The sequence below is a fragment of the Aotus nancymaae genome, unplaced genomic scaffold (assembly GCF_030222135.1).
Source record: "Aotus nancymaae isolate 86718 unplaced genomic scaffold, 86718_ANA_hifiasm-v0.15.2.pri h1tg000011l, whole genome shotgun sequence".
NCBI classification, from domain to species: domain Eukaryota; kingdom Metazoa; phylum Chordata; class Mammalia; order Primates; family Aotidae; genus Aotus; species Aotus nancymaae.
The window spans coordinates 60,910,528-60,927,533 of NW_026988422.1; the positions used below are offsets into that span (position 1 = coordinate 60,910,528).

At 46.7% G+C, this 17,006-nt stretch overlaps 1 protein-coding gene across 6 annotated transcripts in view; it reads right to left on the reverse strand.

The window, feature by feature from the left end:
* The window catches only part of POMT2 (protein O-mannosyltransferase 2), a 42,643-nt gene that overhangs the window by 2,647 nt on the left and 22,990 nt on the right, over window positions 1-17,006 (reverse strand). For 5 of the 6 annotated variants that reach the window (XR_010342092.1, XR_010342091.1, XR_010342094.1 and 2 more), the window contains exons 10-20: window positions 13,993-14,059; window positions 11,408-11,477; window positions 9,105-9,183; window positions 7,860-8,011; window positions 7,329-7,420; window positions 6,179-6,255; window positions 2,807-2,878; window positions 2,437-2,496; window positions 2,239-2,344; window positions 1,153-1,293; window positions 869-983 (exon numbers count right to left, since the gene is read on the reverse strand). Coding sequence is in view for 1 of the 6 variants with exons in the window: in XM_064375063.1 (XP_064231133.1) it covers window positions 869-983; window positions 1,153-1,293; window positions 2,239-2,344; window positions 2,437-2,496; window positions 2,807-2,878; window positions 6,179-6,255; window positions 7,329-7,420; window positions 7,860-8,011; window positions 9,105-9,183; window positions 11,408-11,477; window positions 13,993-14,059 (1,031 nt within the window). In the remaining 5 variants the exon portion in view is untranslated. Of the gene's footprint in view, window positions 1-868; window positions 984-1,152; window positions 1,294-1,953; window positions 2,345-2,436; window positions 2,497-2,806; window positions 2,879-6,178; window positions 6,256-7,328; window positions 7,421-7,859; window positions 8,012-9,104; window positions 9,184-11,407; window positions 11,478-13,992; window positions 14,060-17,006 lie in introns of those variants that run through there. The other variant, XR_010342095.1, reaches the window with a different exon arrangement.

Genomic DNA, 17,006 nt, shown 5'->3' on the forward strand with positions numbered 1-17,006 from the left:
GACGCCCAGGAGGGCGACCCTTCTAGGGGTCTTGTTGTGGGCTGTTTGGCCCAGGGTGTTTGTCAACCTGTGAATGTAACCCTCTCAGGCAGGCACGTGCTCACAGGCCATAGGCCCAGCACCAAGGCCAGGGAGTGGGGAAGCAGGGAGCCTTCCAAACAACTCTCCCTCCTACCACTCAGCCACACACTCCCATTCCCACCCTCCTCTCCCCACCCTACCGCTGAGAGCTGTTCCAGCAGGGGGCTGTGGTGGCTAAAGAGGGGTCCCCTGCACCATATTCCACCCTTCCCCACCTCTCCCTCACCCCGAGAGCTGTTCTGGCAGGGAGTCACTGTGACTAGAGGAGTACCCTGCCCCATTCCCACCCTCCCCCGCCTCTCCCACCCCCTGAGAGCTGTTCTGGCAGGGAGTCACTGTGACTAGAGGAGTACCCTGCCCCATTCCCACCCTCCCCCGCCTCTCCCACCCCCTGAGAGCTGTTCTGGCAGGGAGTCACTGTGACTAGAGGAGTACCCTGCCCCATTCCCACCCTCCCCCGCCTCTCCCACCCCCTGAGAGCTGTTCTGGCAGGGAGTCACTGTGACTATAAGGGTGCCCTTCCAAGTGTGCTGGGACGGCACAAAAGCTGAACCACCAGCAAAAGGGGAAAAGGCAGAGTTAAACCCTGCTTCTCCTGCCTGCCTGCACATTAATAGATCACCTGGGGGACTCAGGAAACCATGGCCCCACTTGGGCCGGGGTGAATCAGAACTCCGGGCATGGGCACTGGTGTTGTTGAAAGCACCGCAGGGATTCTGGAATGCATCAGGGCTGAGGCACCGCTGTGCCCACACTGGGAGGGCATGCGTAGTGCAGGGACACTCACCTGTAGGCGGTGCCCAGGAGGAGGCTCAGGATTCCCGCCACGTGTATGCCCCTGGCCAGGGGCCAAGAGGCCAAGCCCCAGGCACAGAGCCGCAGGAGGGTGTCCCACAGAATGCCTACAGCAGAGGAGAGGAGAGAAACCTGGAGCCAGGCAGGCGGGGATGACTTCTGGGCTACAGAAGGAGCCACTCCAAGTCAAGGAGCAGAGTCACTCCCAGCACTGCTGCCCCGCAGTGGCCTCCCCCTCCACCTGCTGTCTCCCAAGTCCAGGTGGGTGGCACTGACCTGTCAACATGCTTGAGAAGAGCATGGCTGGGAAGTAGTGGTGGAAGTAGAGGACCCGGCCCATCAGGAAGAACGGGAAGTAATGGAGCATCCAGCCGAGCAGGACCTGGCCACCTCCTCGCAGCAGGACCTGGGACAACCCTGGGCCCAAGCAGCGCAGCCCGGTCAGAAGACAAGGAGCGGGCAGAGATCCCAGGCTCTGGTCCAGCTCTGCCCTTTCCTTGCTGTGTGACCTTGAATAAGTCACATCACCTCAATGGACCAACCCAAACCACTCTACAGAAACTGGAAGAGAGGAGCAGCTGGGGCTAAAGAGCTCTGGTCAGGACCCAGCCTAGTAAGGCCCGGTCACCAATGGCAGGTGCACTAAACACCAGCAGGAGGCAGCCCAGCCTCTAAAGAAACCCCTCTGCACCTGTAGACAGCTTCTCTCCCTGCTTTCACCTCTCACATCTTTGCTGCCACAACTTTGCAGCGGCAGACAGGCACTAAGCTGAGGCCACAGGTGAGGGTGGAGTGAGGGGATTGGACTCTGACTGTTCAGACAGAGAGCTGCAGAGGCAAAAGGGCCTATGTGAACGTCTCAGGTGCTGAGACGGTCTGGCAGCCACAGTTGCCAAGAACAGCACTGGGATGGGAGCCCAATAACCCTGGAGGCTCCTCTCTAGCCCACGAGAGGACAGGGCCATGGAACAAGGAGGTGGCAGAAGAAAAAATGGGCAGCTCTGTGCACAGCATAGGGCTAAAAGAAGGGCCCTAGAGTCAGACTACATGGGTTTGAACCTCAGCTCTATCACTTACTAGCTGTATGTCCTGGGGCATTTTCTTAATTTCACAGTGCCTTGGTTTCCTAATCCATAAAATGGGGGCAGTAACACCCAGCCCTCTAGTGTCCTTGGGAGGAAGTAAAGTTTAACACAGCACTGGGTACTTGGGGGTTGTTAGCTTTCAAAAGCAAAGCTAAGGGAAGGAGTAGGGTGGTAAACTTTGCAAAGGATGGCCCATCAGCAGGCAGCCGGCCCTCCCCAGGGGTGCAGGTGCTCTGCCATCGCCAGGTCAGGGGAGGGAGAGCCCGGGGGACCTGACCTGCAACCTCCGCCGGAACCTGTGTCCCTCTCTGCATGGCTACAGCAATGATGCTCCCTGAGAGGAGGTAGAGGGCGATACTCAACAAATTCAGCCACCAAACCACCTGCGCAGAAACAGGAATGGGCAGATGAGAATGCAGCCACTCTCCATGGGCAAGTGCTCCAGGGCCTAAGCCGGGAATGTTCAGGCACTCACCGGGTTGCCAAGCAGATAGACTCTGAAGTCTGTGTCATTGACCCCTGAGAAGCGTAGGCCCTGTGGAACGGAGATCACTCTGCTGACCCAGGGCCCAGCCCATCCCCAGCCACACCCATTAGGGGGAGGAAGATGGTCACCTTTCACAGACAGGGAGCCTGGACACGAGGCTCAGGCTGTGCAAATTCTACACGAGCTCTCTGGGAAGGCAGGGTCAGAATTAAAGCAGAAAACAGAGCTGCCTCTAGCCAATCCATCCCAGGCGGGCCCTCGCCCTGCCACCCTGGCACACCCCACCCCACCTCCACCCATCTCTAAAGTCTCTTTCTTGGCTCCATTTCCTGGGAGGAACCCTATCCTCAGACCCTACCTGATAGTTGATAGGCCAGTGCCAGGGTTTGGATGTGAACTCATTGTCCTTGGGTTTGAGGCCATTGTTCCCCTGCATGAAGGCAGCAACGAAAAGCTAGTCAAGACGGAGATCTAGAAGGCTGACAGAAATGTGAGGCCCAGGTTTCTCTGACACAGGGCCAAGTGCTAAGTGGAACCCTCTCTCCTTCCCTTTCCTTGCAGGGAAGAATCAGGGGTCATTTGGAGCCACTGTCTGCCTGCCTACAGCAACTGCTTTACTTCTCCCAAAAAGCCTCCATTTCCCATAAGGATGGTCCATTTCAACCCTCTACACTAGGGAAAAAGAAGGGAAAGAGGAATGAGGAAACTGTTCCAACAGGCACAAAATATACACCCATCTGCCATACCCAGGACAAGGTGTCAAGATGTGGGAGAGAGGGATAGAAAATGAGGCTTACTTGTTCCTTTCAGAGGCCAATTTCAAACAGAAATGCAGAAACCCTCCTGAGTGCCTAGACTTGGAAAAGGTTACTTTAGCTTAGTGTTTCTCCACCTTTTTTCCACTCTGCCCCTCTACCAGGAGCCTTCACAGACATGTTTTTCCCCAAACACCCTCCAGGACATTTTAATACTTTATCTGTTTATGAACTGTATGAATACTTGTGCTTTATACATAAAAAATAAGATTTTTGCCCTCCAAGAACACTTTTCACCTCCTGGGAGAGAAATCACCCCCAATGCACACTTTGGTCTGAAGGACCCAGACTCAGCCTCCCTAATCCAGCAGCCAAGAACACCCACTAACCTGTCTCTACAGGGCAGAATCAGGACTTTGCTAAAACAGGAAGGAGTAGGGTCAGGATCCGGGATATTAACCACTAGGACTGGGGTCAGCTCCATCACTGGGGCAGATTGAAAAGGCATTTCCTCAGAAAGGGAGTCAGCTGCCATGACTTAGGCCAGAGCTTCTCAACCTCAGCACTCCCAACATTTTGGGCTGGCTGAGTCTTGGTTGGGGGGTCTGTCCTGTGCTCCTGACATTTTGGGCTGAGTCTTGGTTGGGGGGTCTGTCCTGTGCTCCTGACATTTTGGGCTGAGTCTTGGTTGGGGGTCTGTCCTGTGCTCCTGACATTTTGGGCTGAGTCTTGGTTGGGGGTCTGTCCTGTGCTCCTGACATTTTGGGCTGACTGAGTCTTGGTTGGGGGGTCTGTCCTGTGCTCCTGACATTTTGGGCTGGCTGAGTCTTGGTTGGGGGGTCTGTCCTGTGCTCCTGACATTTTGGGCTGGCTGAGTCTTGGTTGTGGGGACTATCCTGTGCATTGTAGAATGTTAGCATTCCTGGCTGCATTCACTGAATGCCAGTAGCACTCCTACCCTCAACCCCTCAGTTTCGAAGCCAAAAATTTCTCTAGACATTGCCAAAAATTCCAAAAGGCAAAAGTGCCCTCGACTGAGAACCACTGGTACAGCCTAAGAAAGATCCAGAAGGTTCAACGGACTGTCACCCAGTGCCTTATGAATCCAGTTCATTAAGGGGTTGGGAATAGCTTACAGGCCTCTGCATGGTGAAGACATTGTGCCTCCAAGGTCAAAAGTCCACTGGGGGCATCAGACACAAAGGGGACAGCTGCACAACCCCTGAATCACTGTGGCCCTTTGAAGGACCTGGGAATGAGGAATGAATTATTCTGGACCCCTGGAGCACTGAGGGAAACCAACTCCTTCAAATTACACAGTTCAGTCCCAAACCCAGGGACTCCAGCCAGAACTGTGCCAAGCCAAGGGAATCTTATTCACTACATTAAACTCTGAGAAATCCTGTTCTGTTACTAAACTTAGAGACAGAGGAAAGAAAAATCTGTAACCATCACAGACATATGTACTTGTAAGTTGTTCTCTGTGGCTGAAATCTAGATGGGCTCATTCTGGTAACTACACCAGACAAGGCAGCCTCCCCCTCCAGGGCCGGGGCCACCACTCAGCTGGCAGAAGAGCCCTGCCCCTGAAGTTTCTATACTCTGGACTCAGTGTTTTCATCTCTCTCCCCTCCCTGACTCTTTGTTGGCCAAATAAGAAAGCTCTCTTACTTCTTCTCTGACTCCACTTCTTAGATAATGAAAGACAAAAAGAAACTCCTAGGTTTAGTCTTAAAATCTGACCCAGACCCAGACTGCTATTCTGACTGACAGGCACATGTTCAAAAGAGCTATATCATCGGGCCACAGTGACAGCTACAAGCAGAGAGTCAGAGAGGAAGCGACCTAGAGATGCTTAATGTCAACTCATCACCTCCCAATGTGCAAAAATGACAAAATTTGAAGTTTTGAAATTTTATCTGGTAAAATAAGTCAACTATATTTACTGAATACTGCTTACATAATCACTTCCAGGCGAGTCCACTTGGCAATGGCTTACCAGGGGAAAAATAACAACTGCTACACCTCCCTGCAATCCTGTGGGTAGTGTGATAATCACAAAGCTGGCTTGAGATACTGGTTTTTAAACACTATTCCTGCAGAACAAAGGTTTTCCATAAGCCAGAAAAAGGGAGTCTTCCAGTAAACATCAGGACTACAGCAGGGGAAAATTTAAGCTAGTGAGTAGAATTTTCTCAATTTAAAGATTTCTTTTCTGAATTGTTCTTAAACCTTTGATGCTACAACTGCTGTCAGCTACTAATGACAGAGCACAAACAATGTCTTAGAAAACCTAAAAAGAATAAACCATGCCCCGCCTAAGCAGTTTCTGTCCAGGAATATGAGTGGGCTCGTGGCTGGGATTTCACGCTGCATATAAACAACACACTCAAATTAGCTATCCATCCTAAGTGATCCCAATTTCATATGATGGAATGAACCATCGTATCTTATGATCTTCAACCAAGAGCACTATGATTTCAGGGGCTCTGCCACTTGCACAGATTTACAAATCACTTAGAGGTAGGGCAGTGTAGCGTTAACTAGCAGTAACTCTAAAAGCCTACTAGCTTGGCTTTGAGGGCTGGATCTACCTCTCACACTTAGCTGTGTGACCCTGGGCAAGTTCCCCGACCTCTCTGTATCTCAGTTCCCACAGCTGTAACTGGGAATGACAGCAATCTCCACATGATTGTAGTAAGTATCAGAGGAGGTGATAAATACACAGTGCTTAGTGTAGAGCCTGGTGCATGAGCTGTACAAGCATTCACTGGTATCATCACCATTACCACCATCCTCATTCTGTGGTGAGGGAAGGGAAATGCCTTTGAGGATCATGGAAAGCAGTAGTGAAGACACTTTCAAATTCCTCCACAAGAGGGAATGGAGCTGTAGCATGGCATTGACTTGTGATCCAAATTGATGGCTGCCCAAGAGCTCTTAGAGACGCCGTGAAATGAGAAAGGGACACATACCCAAATCATGACCATGTGGGATTCCAGCAAGATCTCAGGAAAACTGGGCTGCAGCACATTCAGGCTGATGTTTGGCACTAGGGAAAAAAAGGCAGGAGAAACACCTTTGTCATACATTCTCTCTCAGCCTATCCATGGTATCCACATTCCCACAGAATCCACATGCAGCCTTCCTGACAAGCTGACAACTGTTGAGGAGACAGAAGAAACCTTGACCCAATTCTTGATCATTTACTCAACTGTATGAAGAACTCATCAGGCATTCTGAGAAATACAACGGAAACAGACAACGAGGCTTCTTCACATGCTTGGTGCTCCAACAGCTCTCAGCACTATCACTTTTCATTGTGGCACAAATGCTGCTCTCCTATTAGGCATAAGGGACAGCTGCACAGCCCCTGAGTCACTGTGGACCTTTGAAGGGTTTCGGAATGAGGAATGAATCATGCTGGACCACTGGAGCAGGTGCTGTCGGGACAGGGACCAAGCTTGTCTCCTCACTAATATGTCCACAGGGCCCCATGTGGTTCCTGGCATACTTGATAAAGAATTGTTGAATTAGCTGATTAGTGGGTTTGGCTAGAATGGGTGGTAAGAAGAACAAAATGAAGACACACATAAGCTTGAGGCGAGTAGTTTAAGAAAACAGATGATGAATCCAAATACTTATTGAGTTGAAGCTGACAATGCAGTGGGAATATCAAGTTGGAGCTTGAGTGTAGAGATGTGGGGCACAGATAGGGCTGCGGTTGTCACTTTCTATAAAAGCGTTGGCTGCATATGTAGGGAGCGGGGGAGCGGGGAGCGGTTCTACACTGAGGCATAAAGGGAAAGTACCAGCTTGCTCCAAGCCCAGAGGCTGGGGAAGTGCCCATGGTGCAGGGGAGAGAGGAGCCCGGAGGAAGACAAGACAGATGGACCTGCAGATGGGCACTGGCCACTTTAGGGAGAAGAGTTTAAGGAGGGAGTGGATGAGAAAGAAAAGGAGTATGCTATGTAGGTACAGACAACTCAAATAAAGAGTGTTAAAAAGGAAGAAACAGCAGCAAGTTGAAGGGACAGCAGGGTTTACAAAGGCTTACTTTTCTAAGATAAGGGTTTCTTATAAATGTTTCCCTCCAGAGCCAGCCCAGAAAGTGACCTCACTCACATTTGGGGTTGATATGGTCCTCCACATTCCAGATGGAGTTGAGGGTTTCTTTCAGGTATGGGGTGCAAGTAACTTCCAACTGCTCCCAGCCCCTGTGAAAAGCAGGAGTCACAGATGTGTTTCAGAGGACCTGAAATCCACCAGAGAGCAGTGCTAGTCTTTTGCTCTTAAATCCATGGACTCCTTCTCTTTTCCACCTGGTGGCCATTATTTCTTCATGTTCCATGTTGCACAACTATCCTAGAAAAGTCTAGGATATGGTATTCCCATTTTAGAAAGAGACATAGACCCAGAGAGTTATTAGCACCAACCAGATGTGAAAATGTCCAACTATCAGAACACACAAAACACTGAAGCTCCCCTGGAGTTCTGTGCTCCATAATACACCCGACGCCTACTCTCCCTCCATCTGCCACTAAGAACACATAGACAGGAGGCGAACATGGGAAAACAAAACTTCTGGCATACGTTTTGTAGAGTGAAAGGAAAATCAGGAGCCTCGATTGGGACAGCAAAACCCTAGAGACTTACCACTTGGGCAGAACCTTTCCCGAGGAGCCGAGAACACAACCTGTGACCAAATGGATGAGGCGAATTCGACTTCTCAGCACCTTGATCCGGTTTCCAAATTTTCTGTTTACAACTTCAATCCGCCAGAAATCATTTGAGTCCCCTGTTCCATTCTGCCATAAAAGCCAAGAAACAATCAACAAAGGAAGTGAGGGGACTTCAGAGAAAATGTGTCAGAAAGGGAAATGGCCACCTTTAGATGCCACCATGTTATAAAGGTCAAAGACCAAACCGGGCTCAATGATAGAGATGAGCAAGGGAAAAAGAAGGCCAAAGAAATATCCTAGGTGATTGGCATTGTCCCAAAACTTACTATTACAACCAAAAAACAGTGGTTTAACTCCTGGAACCAGAAGCCCAACTCTTCATCTCATAGAACTAGAGTTCAAATTCTAAATAGATGCTTTTCCCTTCAACCATACTCAAGATATCACCCTGAGCCAACAGAAACAGATCTGGGACATTTCCATCCAACACCTTGGCCATCTAGGTACTCACTCATCTAAGCCAGAAAGGTCTGGCCTGGCTATTGCACTTTGGAAATTTAGAAGTGTGTGCCTAATTCTTTTCAGAAGATGCCCACAAAGAAGATGAGAAAGTTCACAGTCTTGACCTGGCACAATGTAGGATGAGCAAACAGCAAGAGGGCTGGGAAATCCACCTGAAGGCCATAATCTTTATATAATTTTCCAGCAGTACTATTTGTCTTGAGTTATTCCCAAAGCCGTAAGTATTCATAGAGCTTTTAAGTATTAACTGCATCTTCTTGAGGTGTAAAATGAAAAAGCTATGGGTAATATCCCTCTGCAGAACAGGGAAGTGATACTTAAAAATAAAGCTAATAAGAATTTGGGATCTGGCAAAAGATAAACATACATGTTCGCCTAGGGCCATATTTTGGGTCCTTGACTTCTATGTCCAATGTGATTTTAAAAGAGATCCAAATAGCATTCATATTTGACATTTACTGAGTATCAGAACATGTAAATGGCATGGTTATTATGTGAGGAGAGAGATGGAGACAAACAGAGTTCATAGGCTGCTTTTCCCACAGCAAGCCTAGCCAAAAAGCTCCCAAAAGTTAAGAGGGTCCCTGTGCAGCCTCTTATCCCTCAGGAACATTCCAGAATTCTGGGGAGGAGAGGTCCCACCACACAGCCCTGAGCCGAGGCCCATATCCTGCTCCCATCCCCGCTGCTCACTTACTATGCCATAGCCAGTGACCTGATAGTGCTTCCGGGTCAGGGGAGCCTCATGATAGTGACTGTGCAAGTTCCGGGAAGTTCTAGAAGTTAGAAAAGAGACGTATCATTATCCTATAGAAAGAAGATGTGCAACATTTCTTCTTTTACTAAGGATGTTCAGAGTCATCTGCCAGGATAAGAAAAATTAGAATCTGAACTATTAAATCCAACATATCAGGAATGTGTTTCCTATTCACTCACAAGAAATATCCTGAGAACTGGAGAAGAGATGAGCCCAAACCAGGAGAGACAGATGGTAGGAGCGCTGGACAACATGCCAAGAAAGGGGCTAACTTTAGGTGCCGGCAGGGAGGTGGGGGGTGACTTTCACACATTTAGTAGCTTTGAAGCACTTAGCTTGCCTGACTTAGGAGGCAGGTTTGGGGAGAGGAGAAATTAAAACTTGTAATCTACATGGCCTGAGCTAGGTAACCTCCTCACTCCCACTTACTCTTTCTGCTCCCATCACCAGGTTTTTTAAGTGGACATCTGTGGAGGATCAGAGGGGTTTAATTTAGCTTTTATTTATTTAGCTTTATGTAACAACTCTCACTTTTATCTGGAACAAGTAATGAATGTTCATTGTAAAATTTTGGAAAACTTGCAAAAGTAAAATTTAATTACAATAAATTTTTATTAATGACAAAATGAAATTTACATAACAAAAATTTTAAGTATTCAAAATCCAGCTGACTAGAAAAAAGCCACTGCTAATTGCTTCTGTGTGTGTGTGTGTGTGTGTGTGTGTGTGTGTGGCCTAGTACACACACACACACACACACACACACACACACACACCCCTCCCTTTGATTTTTAAAAATTTGTACCTGATAATTCCAGTCTATGAAATGTTTACAGGGCTGCTCCTGCTGTCTGTTGCTTCTGCTTTCTCTTGCACACAGTGCCCTATTTCCTTGTGTGCTTGGTTACTTTTGGGTTTGTACTACTGTCACTAAAAACTATTTATGGGAACAAATGACAACGTCTCTCCCAAGAAAGGACTTACATTTGTTTTTAGCCATGCACCTAGGAGACATTACCAATCTAGGATCATGTTCATTTAAATTCATGGCTTGGAGATTCTGAGATCATCCAGGTGACATGAATTTGAGCTGGAAGTTCATGTGAGGATCAAATGGTAGTCCCAACTTGTCAGGGACTAAGGACAGTTCCCCACCTAGCCCCCAACACTTAGCTGGGTCGTAAGGTAACTTTTCCTGGGCATAGGTGGACAGGGCAGATTTACCCTTACGCCAAGCCTTTGGGGGTTCCAAATTTGGGGAAGGGTAACTTAATACATTTACCACTTTGGGTGAGCCTAGAGATTTGACTTTAAAACCTCTTCTCTCAAGAGGCAGCCAAAAGTCAAGATTGTGAGATCAAAACAAAAAAAGAGACAAGAAGTAAGTCTCACTTATTTCTCTGGATTCCTCATTTCACTTAGGATTTGGTCTGGTAACTCTTTAATATCTTGTCAGCCTTTTTATGCTCTTAAGAAGTCTTTTTATTATTCCAGCATTTTTAGTCATTTTCAGTGAGAATACTGGTTAAATAAGCTAGCTTGCCATATTCTCTGAAACAGACTCCTACATCTTTCTAAAGGCAGACACTTAAGAAGAAGCTTTGGGAGCCGGGTGTGATGGCTCATGCCTGTAATAGCAACCATTTGGGAGGCTGAAGCGGGAGGATAGCTTGAGCCCAGGACTCTGAGGCCAGCCTGGGTAAAAAGCAGCAGCAGCTTTGGACAACTCAAATTTTCCTCTAGGAAATAGGAAACTGAAAGGTCCCCAGTAGGCAGGCAAAGGCTGGCCTGTGATTTCATCACCTTCAAAAAAGCTTCTCCTATTCTCATGAAGCAGCCTTGCTCCATTGACCAAAGCCTCATCCAAATCTAACTTCTGTTTACTTCTTAAAATAACTCCCTCCAGGGAGGTGGCTCACACCTGAAATCCCAGCACTTTGGGAGGGCGAGGCAAGTGGATTACCTGAGGTCAGAAGTTCAAGACCAGCCTGGTCAACATGGTGAAACCCTGTCTCTACTGAAAATACAAAAACTAGTCAGGCATGGTGGTGGGCGCCTGTAATCCCAGCTACTGGGAGGCTGAAACAGGAGAACTGCTTGAACCTGGGAGGCAGAGGTTGCAATGAGCCGAGATCGTGCCATTGCACTCCTGCCAGGGAGACAGAGCAAGACTCCGTCTCAAAACAAAAACCCTCCCCTTGGTGCCCATATCATTCATTTATCCAAACCACAAACTGACTTACTCTTTGTGTTCTAGTCGAATAATGTCTCCATGTCTTACAAACTCCACTGGGAAGGAAGGGTCGAGGGGATCTGCCAAGAAGAAACAAGCATTGATATCCGAAATCACTCACTGGGCTAGTATTAATCAAGGGCCTACTGGTGAACAGTTACAGTACCACATGGTGTCTACTAGAGGTACTAACCAGGTACTCTGAGACCAAAGAAGAAGGGCCCCTAAACTGCCTCAGAGGATTAGAGAAGGGTGTAACAGAGATAATGCTTGAAAAGACTCTTAAAGGAAGGAGAGAATTCTGTCAGGTGAACCAGCAGGGGAAAAGGCACTAGAAGTGTGAAAGAAGAAAACTTCTGGCCGGGTGCAGTGGCTCACGCCTGTAATCCTAGCCCTTTGAGAGGCCAAGGCAGGCAGATCACCTAAGGCCAGAAATTCGAGACCAGCCTGGCCAACATGGTGAAATCCAATCTCTACCAAAAATACAAAAAATAGCCGGGCGTGGTGGCACACACCTGCAGTCCCAGCTACTAGAGAGGCTGAGGCAGGAGAATCGCTTGAACCCAGGAGGCGGAGGTTGCAGTAAGCTGAGATCACACCACTGTACTCCATCCTGGGTGACAGAGCAAGACTCGCCTCCAAAAAAAAAAAAGAAAGAAACAGAAGCAGAAAAATTCCTTTGATGGATAGTAAATGGGTTTCATACTGTACGGGTGGGTGGGGTGGGGGAAAGGAGTGGAAATGGAAATAGACGAGGCTATGAATGAGTGTGGCTGGACTGCATATTCCAGGCTGGAATGTGGCCTAGTCACTGAAGCCCCCAGTGGAGCTTAAGCTCAGAAGCTAAATAATAAGACTTTAGTAGTAATAATAGTAGTCTTCTAAAAAATAATTCCATACAAATGACCACTTGCCCAACTCTCCTCAAAATCAAATAAATCGTGACAATTTTGCCAGCAATCATCTTGTCTCTGGCAATAAATTTGCTAAATGTGAGGTGAAGAAAGTGATGAAATGATTAAAGGACTACTTCTGTATCATCTCAAGGTCAAGACCAATCAGGATCTCCAAAGGCGATGACATGGAAAAGGAGCTGGCAGTAATCACAGCAACACAGAATGGATCCTTGCAAATTTCAGTCCCAAGCAGTGAGACACCAACATGCTATAAATAGATCAGGGTCAAGAAAGATAAATTTGCCATTGCAAATCACTGGCTCTTGAGAGAATCAGGGAACTAAACTTCAGAGATGCCCGTTTCCATGCTGCCCGTTAGAGTCTCTTAAAAGCATCAATTAGCAAGATGACAAATCAAGTAAGTCAACAGGGAGGGAAGTTTTATTTCATATGCATTTGGTGGGGAGGGGCATTTATAGCCTTCAAGAACATAAAGACCCTAGAATATGAAGCTCCCACAAAATCCTTAATCACTTTGATGAAATGCAACTCATCTTAACTCAGAAGTCACAATGGAATAAGAGACTAGGACTGTTCAAAGACTTGGTTCATGACCACCACAAAAGCAAAACTGGTCTTCCCTCAGAACTCATCATTGTGAGAGAACACTCATGTCTGGCCTGCTGAATCAATCAATACGCATTATAAAGCTATAACAACAGACTCTGCTCAATGGTTTGGGCAGAGTCATAATTTATCCCACTAAGGAGCAGAATGCACAGAGTGGTTGTATACACCACGTTTCTAGCCTACACGGCATTAAGAGGAGGTGGATTTAGATGAGCAGCCGCCCACTTCATGAAGGCCCAGAGCAGCTGAGCTGGGATAGGCTAAGTCAGGTGGGATTTGCTGAGGAGTCAGAGATACCTATGGTACAGAACCATCAGCAGAGATGCCAGGCTCGAAAAGTGAGTGGAGAATGCCTTCTCTTCTCTTCTCAGCTGCAGCAGAGGCACAGCCTGCAGGTAGCTAGCTGTCTGACCAAAGACAGGAAGATCTGGCTCTAGCTCTTGCTCGTGTCATAAAACCCTGAGCCTGATAGGTGCGCTTCAGAGCTACTTCACCCAGGCCAGTTAGGAGCAGATCAGCAGGCACTGAGTGACGTCCCAGGAATCAGCCTAGACAAACTGCAGTCACAGGGCTAGCAGGCCCTCAGGTCTCCCACTGACTGACTCAGGCCAGGGCTGAGCAGTGGGCAGCACTCTATCTTATCAAGACAACTTGAGCCGCACCACATGCTAGGGTGTGCAATGTTTGCAATGTTTGGTGTGCTCTATGTCAGAAATGAGAGCAGCCGCCAGGTGCCCTTAGCTGGGGCCACTCACCAGCCTCCGGTGGCATGCTAAGGTAACCTCTTCCTGGATTAAATCTGGGCTCTGCTATCTGTCTTCAAAATGACAGCTCTAAGGCCAAGTTCTTACCTCTTTTGCTCAATGCTTATCCCCTATGCCTACAACAGTGCTTGGAACACAGTAGATGCTTAATAAATAATAATTGAAAGGATAATTGAGATAAATAAAGGTGTCAAAGATGCTTAGGAAAGCCCATCTCAGGATCATTCTTTTTCAGGCATAAGAAATCTTAAGGAAGGCTCAGAGGGAGTAACAGCACAAGAAGCATCAGTCTCTGACCACATTACCTGAGTTTGTGTTATGTTTCTTGATAATCCACAGGTTGTTGTAGTCCTTGTGCAAATAGGTGGTGACCTGTGTGGGGAGTGGGGGTGGAGGAAAGAGGAAGCAGGAGGGAGAATACCATCACTATCAGCACAGCTGGCCAAGGACAATCAACAGCAAACGAACATTGCTTAAGCCAATTGCAGAATCCCCAGCCACCAACCCGAGGAGTCACGTTTCCCAATGGGGCTCAGATGTAGCAGTGGTGAGTAAGATTCTCTCCTTCCTTTTGCATTTAGAGGCAGAAGGCTCTGGTCCCACAACAGCCTTTTTGTCTCTTTGTGTCTTTCTGCATCTTGTCCTGAAAGTTCCAGCCTTCTAGAGGGAGGAACCACAAGGCTTTATATAACCGACTCCAGCACAACAGGATGAGGATTTAAGTGCATTTTAAAAGTAATTCAGGCTGGGCGTGGTGGCTCATGCCTGTAATCCCAGCACTTTGGGAAACCAAGGTGGGCAGATGACCTGAGGTCAGGAGTTCAAGACCAGCCTGGCCAACATGGTGAAACCCTGTCTCTACCAAAAGTACAAAAATTAGCTGGGTGTGGTGCACACCTGTAATCCCAGCTACTTGGGAGGCTGAGGCAGGAGAATCACTTGAATCCAAGAGGCAGAGGTTGCAGTGAGCCAGGATTGCACCACTGCACTCCAGCCTGGGCAACAGAGCAAGACTCCATCTTGGGGAAAAAAAAAAAGTAATTAAGATCATCCCTCAAACTTGCTAAATCAAAAATCCATGCTAGCATATTTTCTGTAATGTGGCCAAATGAAACTAAAAAGCTCCATCAGTATCCTGTCCTAGTATTTAACTCACATTTTATACAAAAAAATCTGGGAACAGTATGACTGTCTAGTAACAGAGAAATAGTTAACATGATAGATAGTATGTCCCTGGGATAGAATACCATACAGCCACAAAAAATGTTTCAGAGCATTTTTTTAGCAACACTGGAAAAGGCTAATGACATGCTGATGCTGAAAATGGCTACCATTTATTACCCGGCACTGTTCTAAGCATTGGGCAAGTCATGTATCCATTATTACAGCCCTGTGCCGTAAGTACTATGGTTATGCCCACATCACCTACAAGGAAACTGAAGTTAAGTAATCTGCTCAAGGTCACACAGATTATGAGTTGGGGAGACAGGATTCAAACCAGGGCAGCTAAATCCATGCTCCCAGGATAGTGACTATATACATCTAATTATGCCAATTATGTAAACAAGTAAAGAACTCTTACAAATGAGTTTTTATAACCCCAATTGGACAAAACATAACCAATTTATAGTCATATGACACATAATGACATTTCGGTCAACGATAAACTGCATATATGATGGTCGTCCCATAAGATTATAATACCCTATTTTTACTATATCATCTCTATGTTTAGACATGTTTAAGTTAATACAAATACTTATCACTGTGTTCCACTGTGTTCCAACTGCCTATGTGTATTCAGTACAGTAACATGCTATCCAGGTTAGTAATCTAGGAGCAATCAGCTATACTGGGTAGCTTAGGTGTGTAGTAGGCTGTACCACCTAGATTTGTGTAAGTACATGCTATGATGTTCACCCAACAATCAGTCACCTAATGACACATTTCCCAGAAGATATCCCCCTGATGCATGACTGTACTTAGAAAGAGATTTAGAATTTGCATTTAGGGAAATAATTATTTTGCTTGCATTATGGCTGCTTCTTTTGAGTGGTATTTGCTTTGTTTCTCAGGAAAAAAAAATTAGGGATAATGGTATTAAGAATATACAAGAAGCTAAAAATTTTTGGTGCTCATAAAGAAATTAAAATTCAGTTCACATTCCTGAGAAAAAACTTGACATCATCCACCCAGCCTGGATTTCCTCAAGGAAATTAAGGTTCTGGGATGCTCATGTGTGAACTCTGTGTAGATGTATGTAAGGAGAGTGGTTTTTGTGTGTCTGTTTTACAAGAGCAATTATTATTAAAATTCCTACAAGAAAAATTATTTATCATGAGTACAGTCCATGGCCCCTTTTCCCATTGAAATGTTTGTTTTGACAATGGAGATTTTTATACCATGAGATTTCCTAAGAATACAGAATGTCGTACATTAAAACATTCAGATAAACACTCATCTTCTGGGATCCCATGCAGCTTTTGTTTTCTTTTTTTCTACTTTTCGACATTTTCCAATTTTATAAATGCTATGCTTTAAAAACATTTTAAAATCGAGACCTAGACATGTTAACAAGACATTAAACTGCAGGGCAGGAAGGGCTACCGGAGATTATTTAGTCCAATCCCCTCAATTTACAGATGAGGAACAGGCTGAAAGGCTAAGTGATCTGGTCAATGACAAAGCCAGACACCTTTGTCCCTTGGCCCAATGCACTTTCCCTCTACCACCGTTTCACACCTCCACATGTGGGCCCTAAGTACATAACACTAGCTTAACAGAGCCTTTTGGAATTTGGCCTTTCCCTCCCTTTGCACACAGTGTTGATATTCCTGGTCACCACGTCTGTAACTGCAGTGTCTTCTACATGACACCTGCAGCAATCTATCACCATGTAACACAGTATAGCTAGCTGTCTCTGCCCTGGGTGTACATGACTTAGAATCATCTGGAGAGCTTAAAACTAAACCAAAAATGCATAATGCATGGGTCTCACCCTAGATCAATTAAATCATCATCTCTGCAGTGGAGTCCCAGCATCACAATTTTTTTAAATGTCTCCATTGATTCTAAGTGCAGCCAGGGCTGAAAACCACTGGGCCAGACATGAATGGAGAATTAAGGATAAGAAACTGACACTAAAAGCCAATACCCTGTAACATGGTTTGGCTCCATGTCCCCACCCAGTTCTCAGCCTGTAGCTCCCATAATTCCTACGTGTTGTGGGAGGGACCCAGTGAGGGATGACTGAATCATGGGGCTGGGCCTTTCCCGTGCTGTTCTCATGACAGCGAATGGGTCTCACGAGATCTGATGG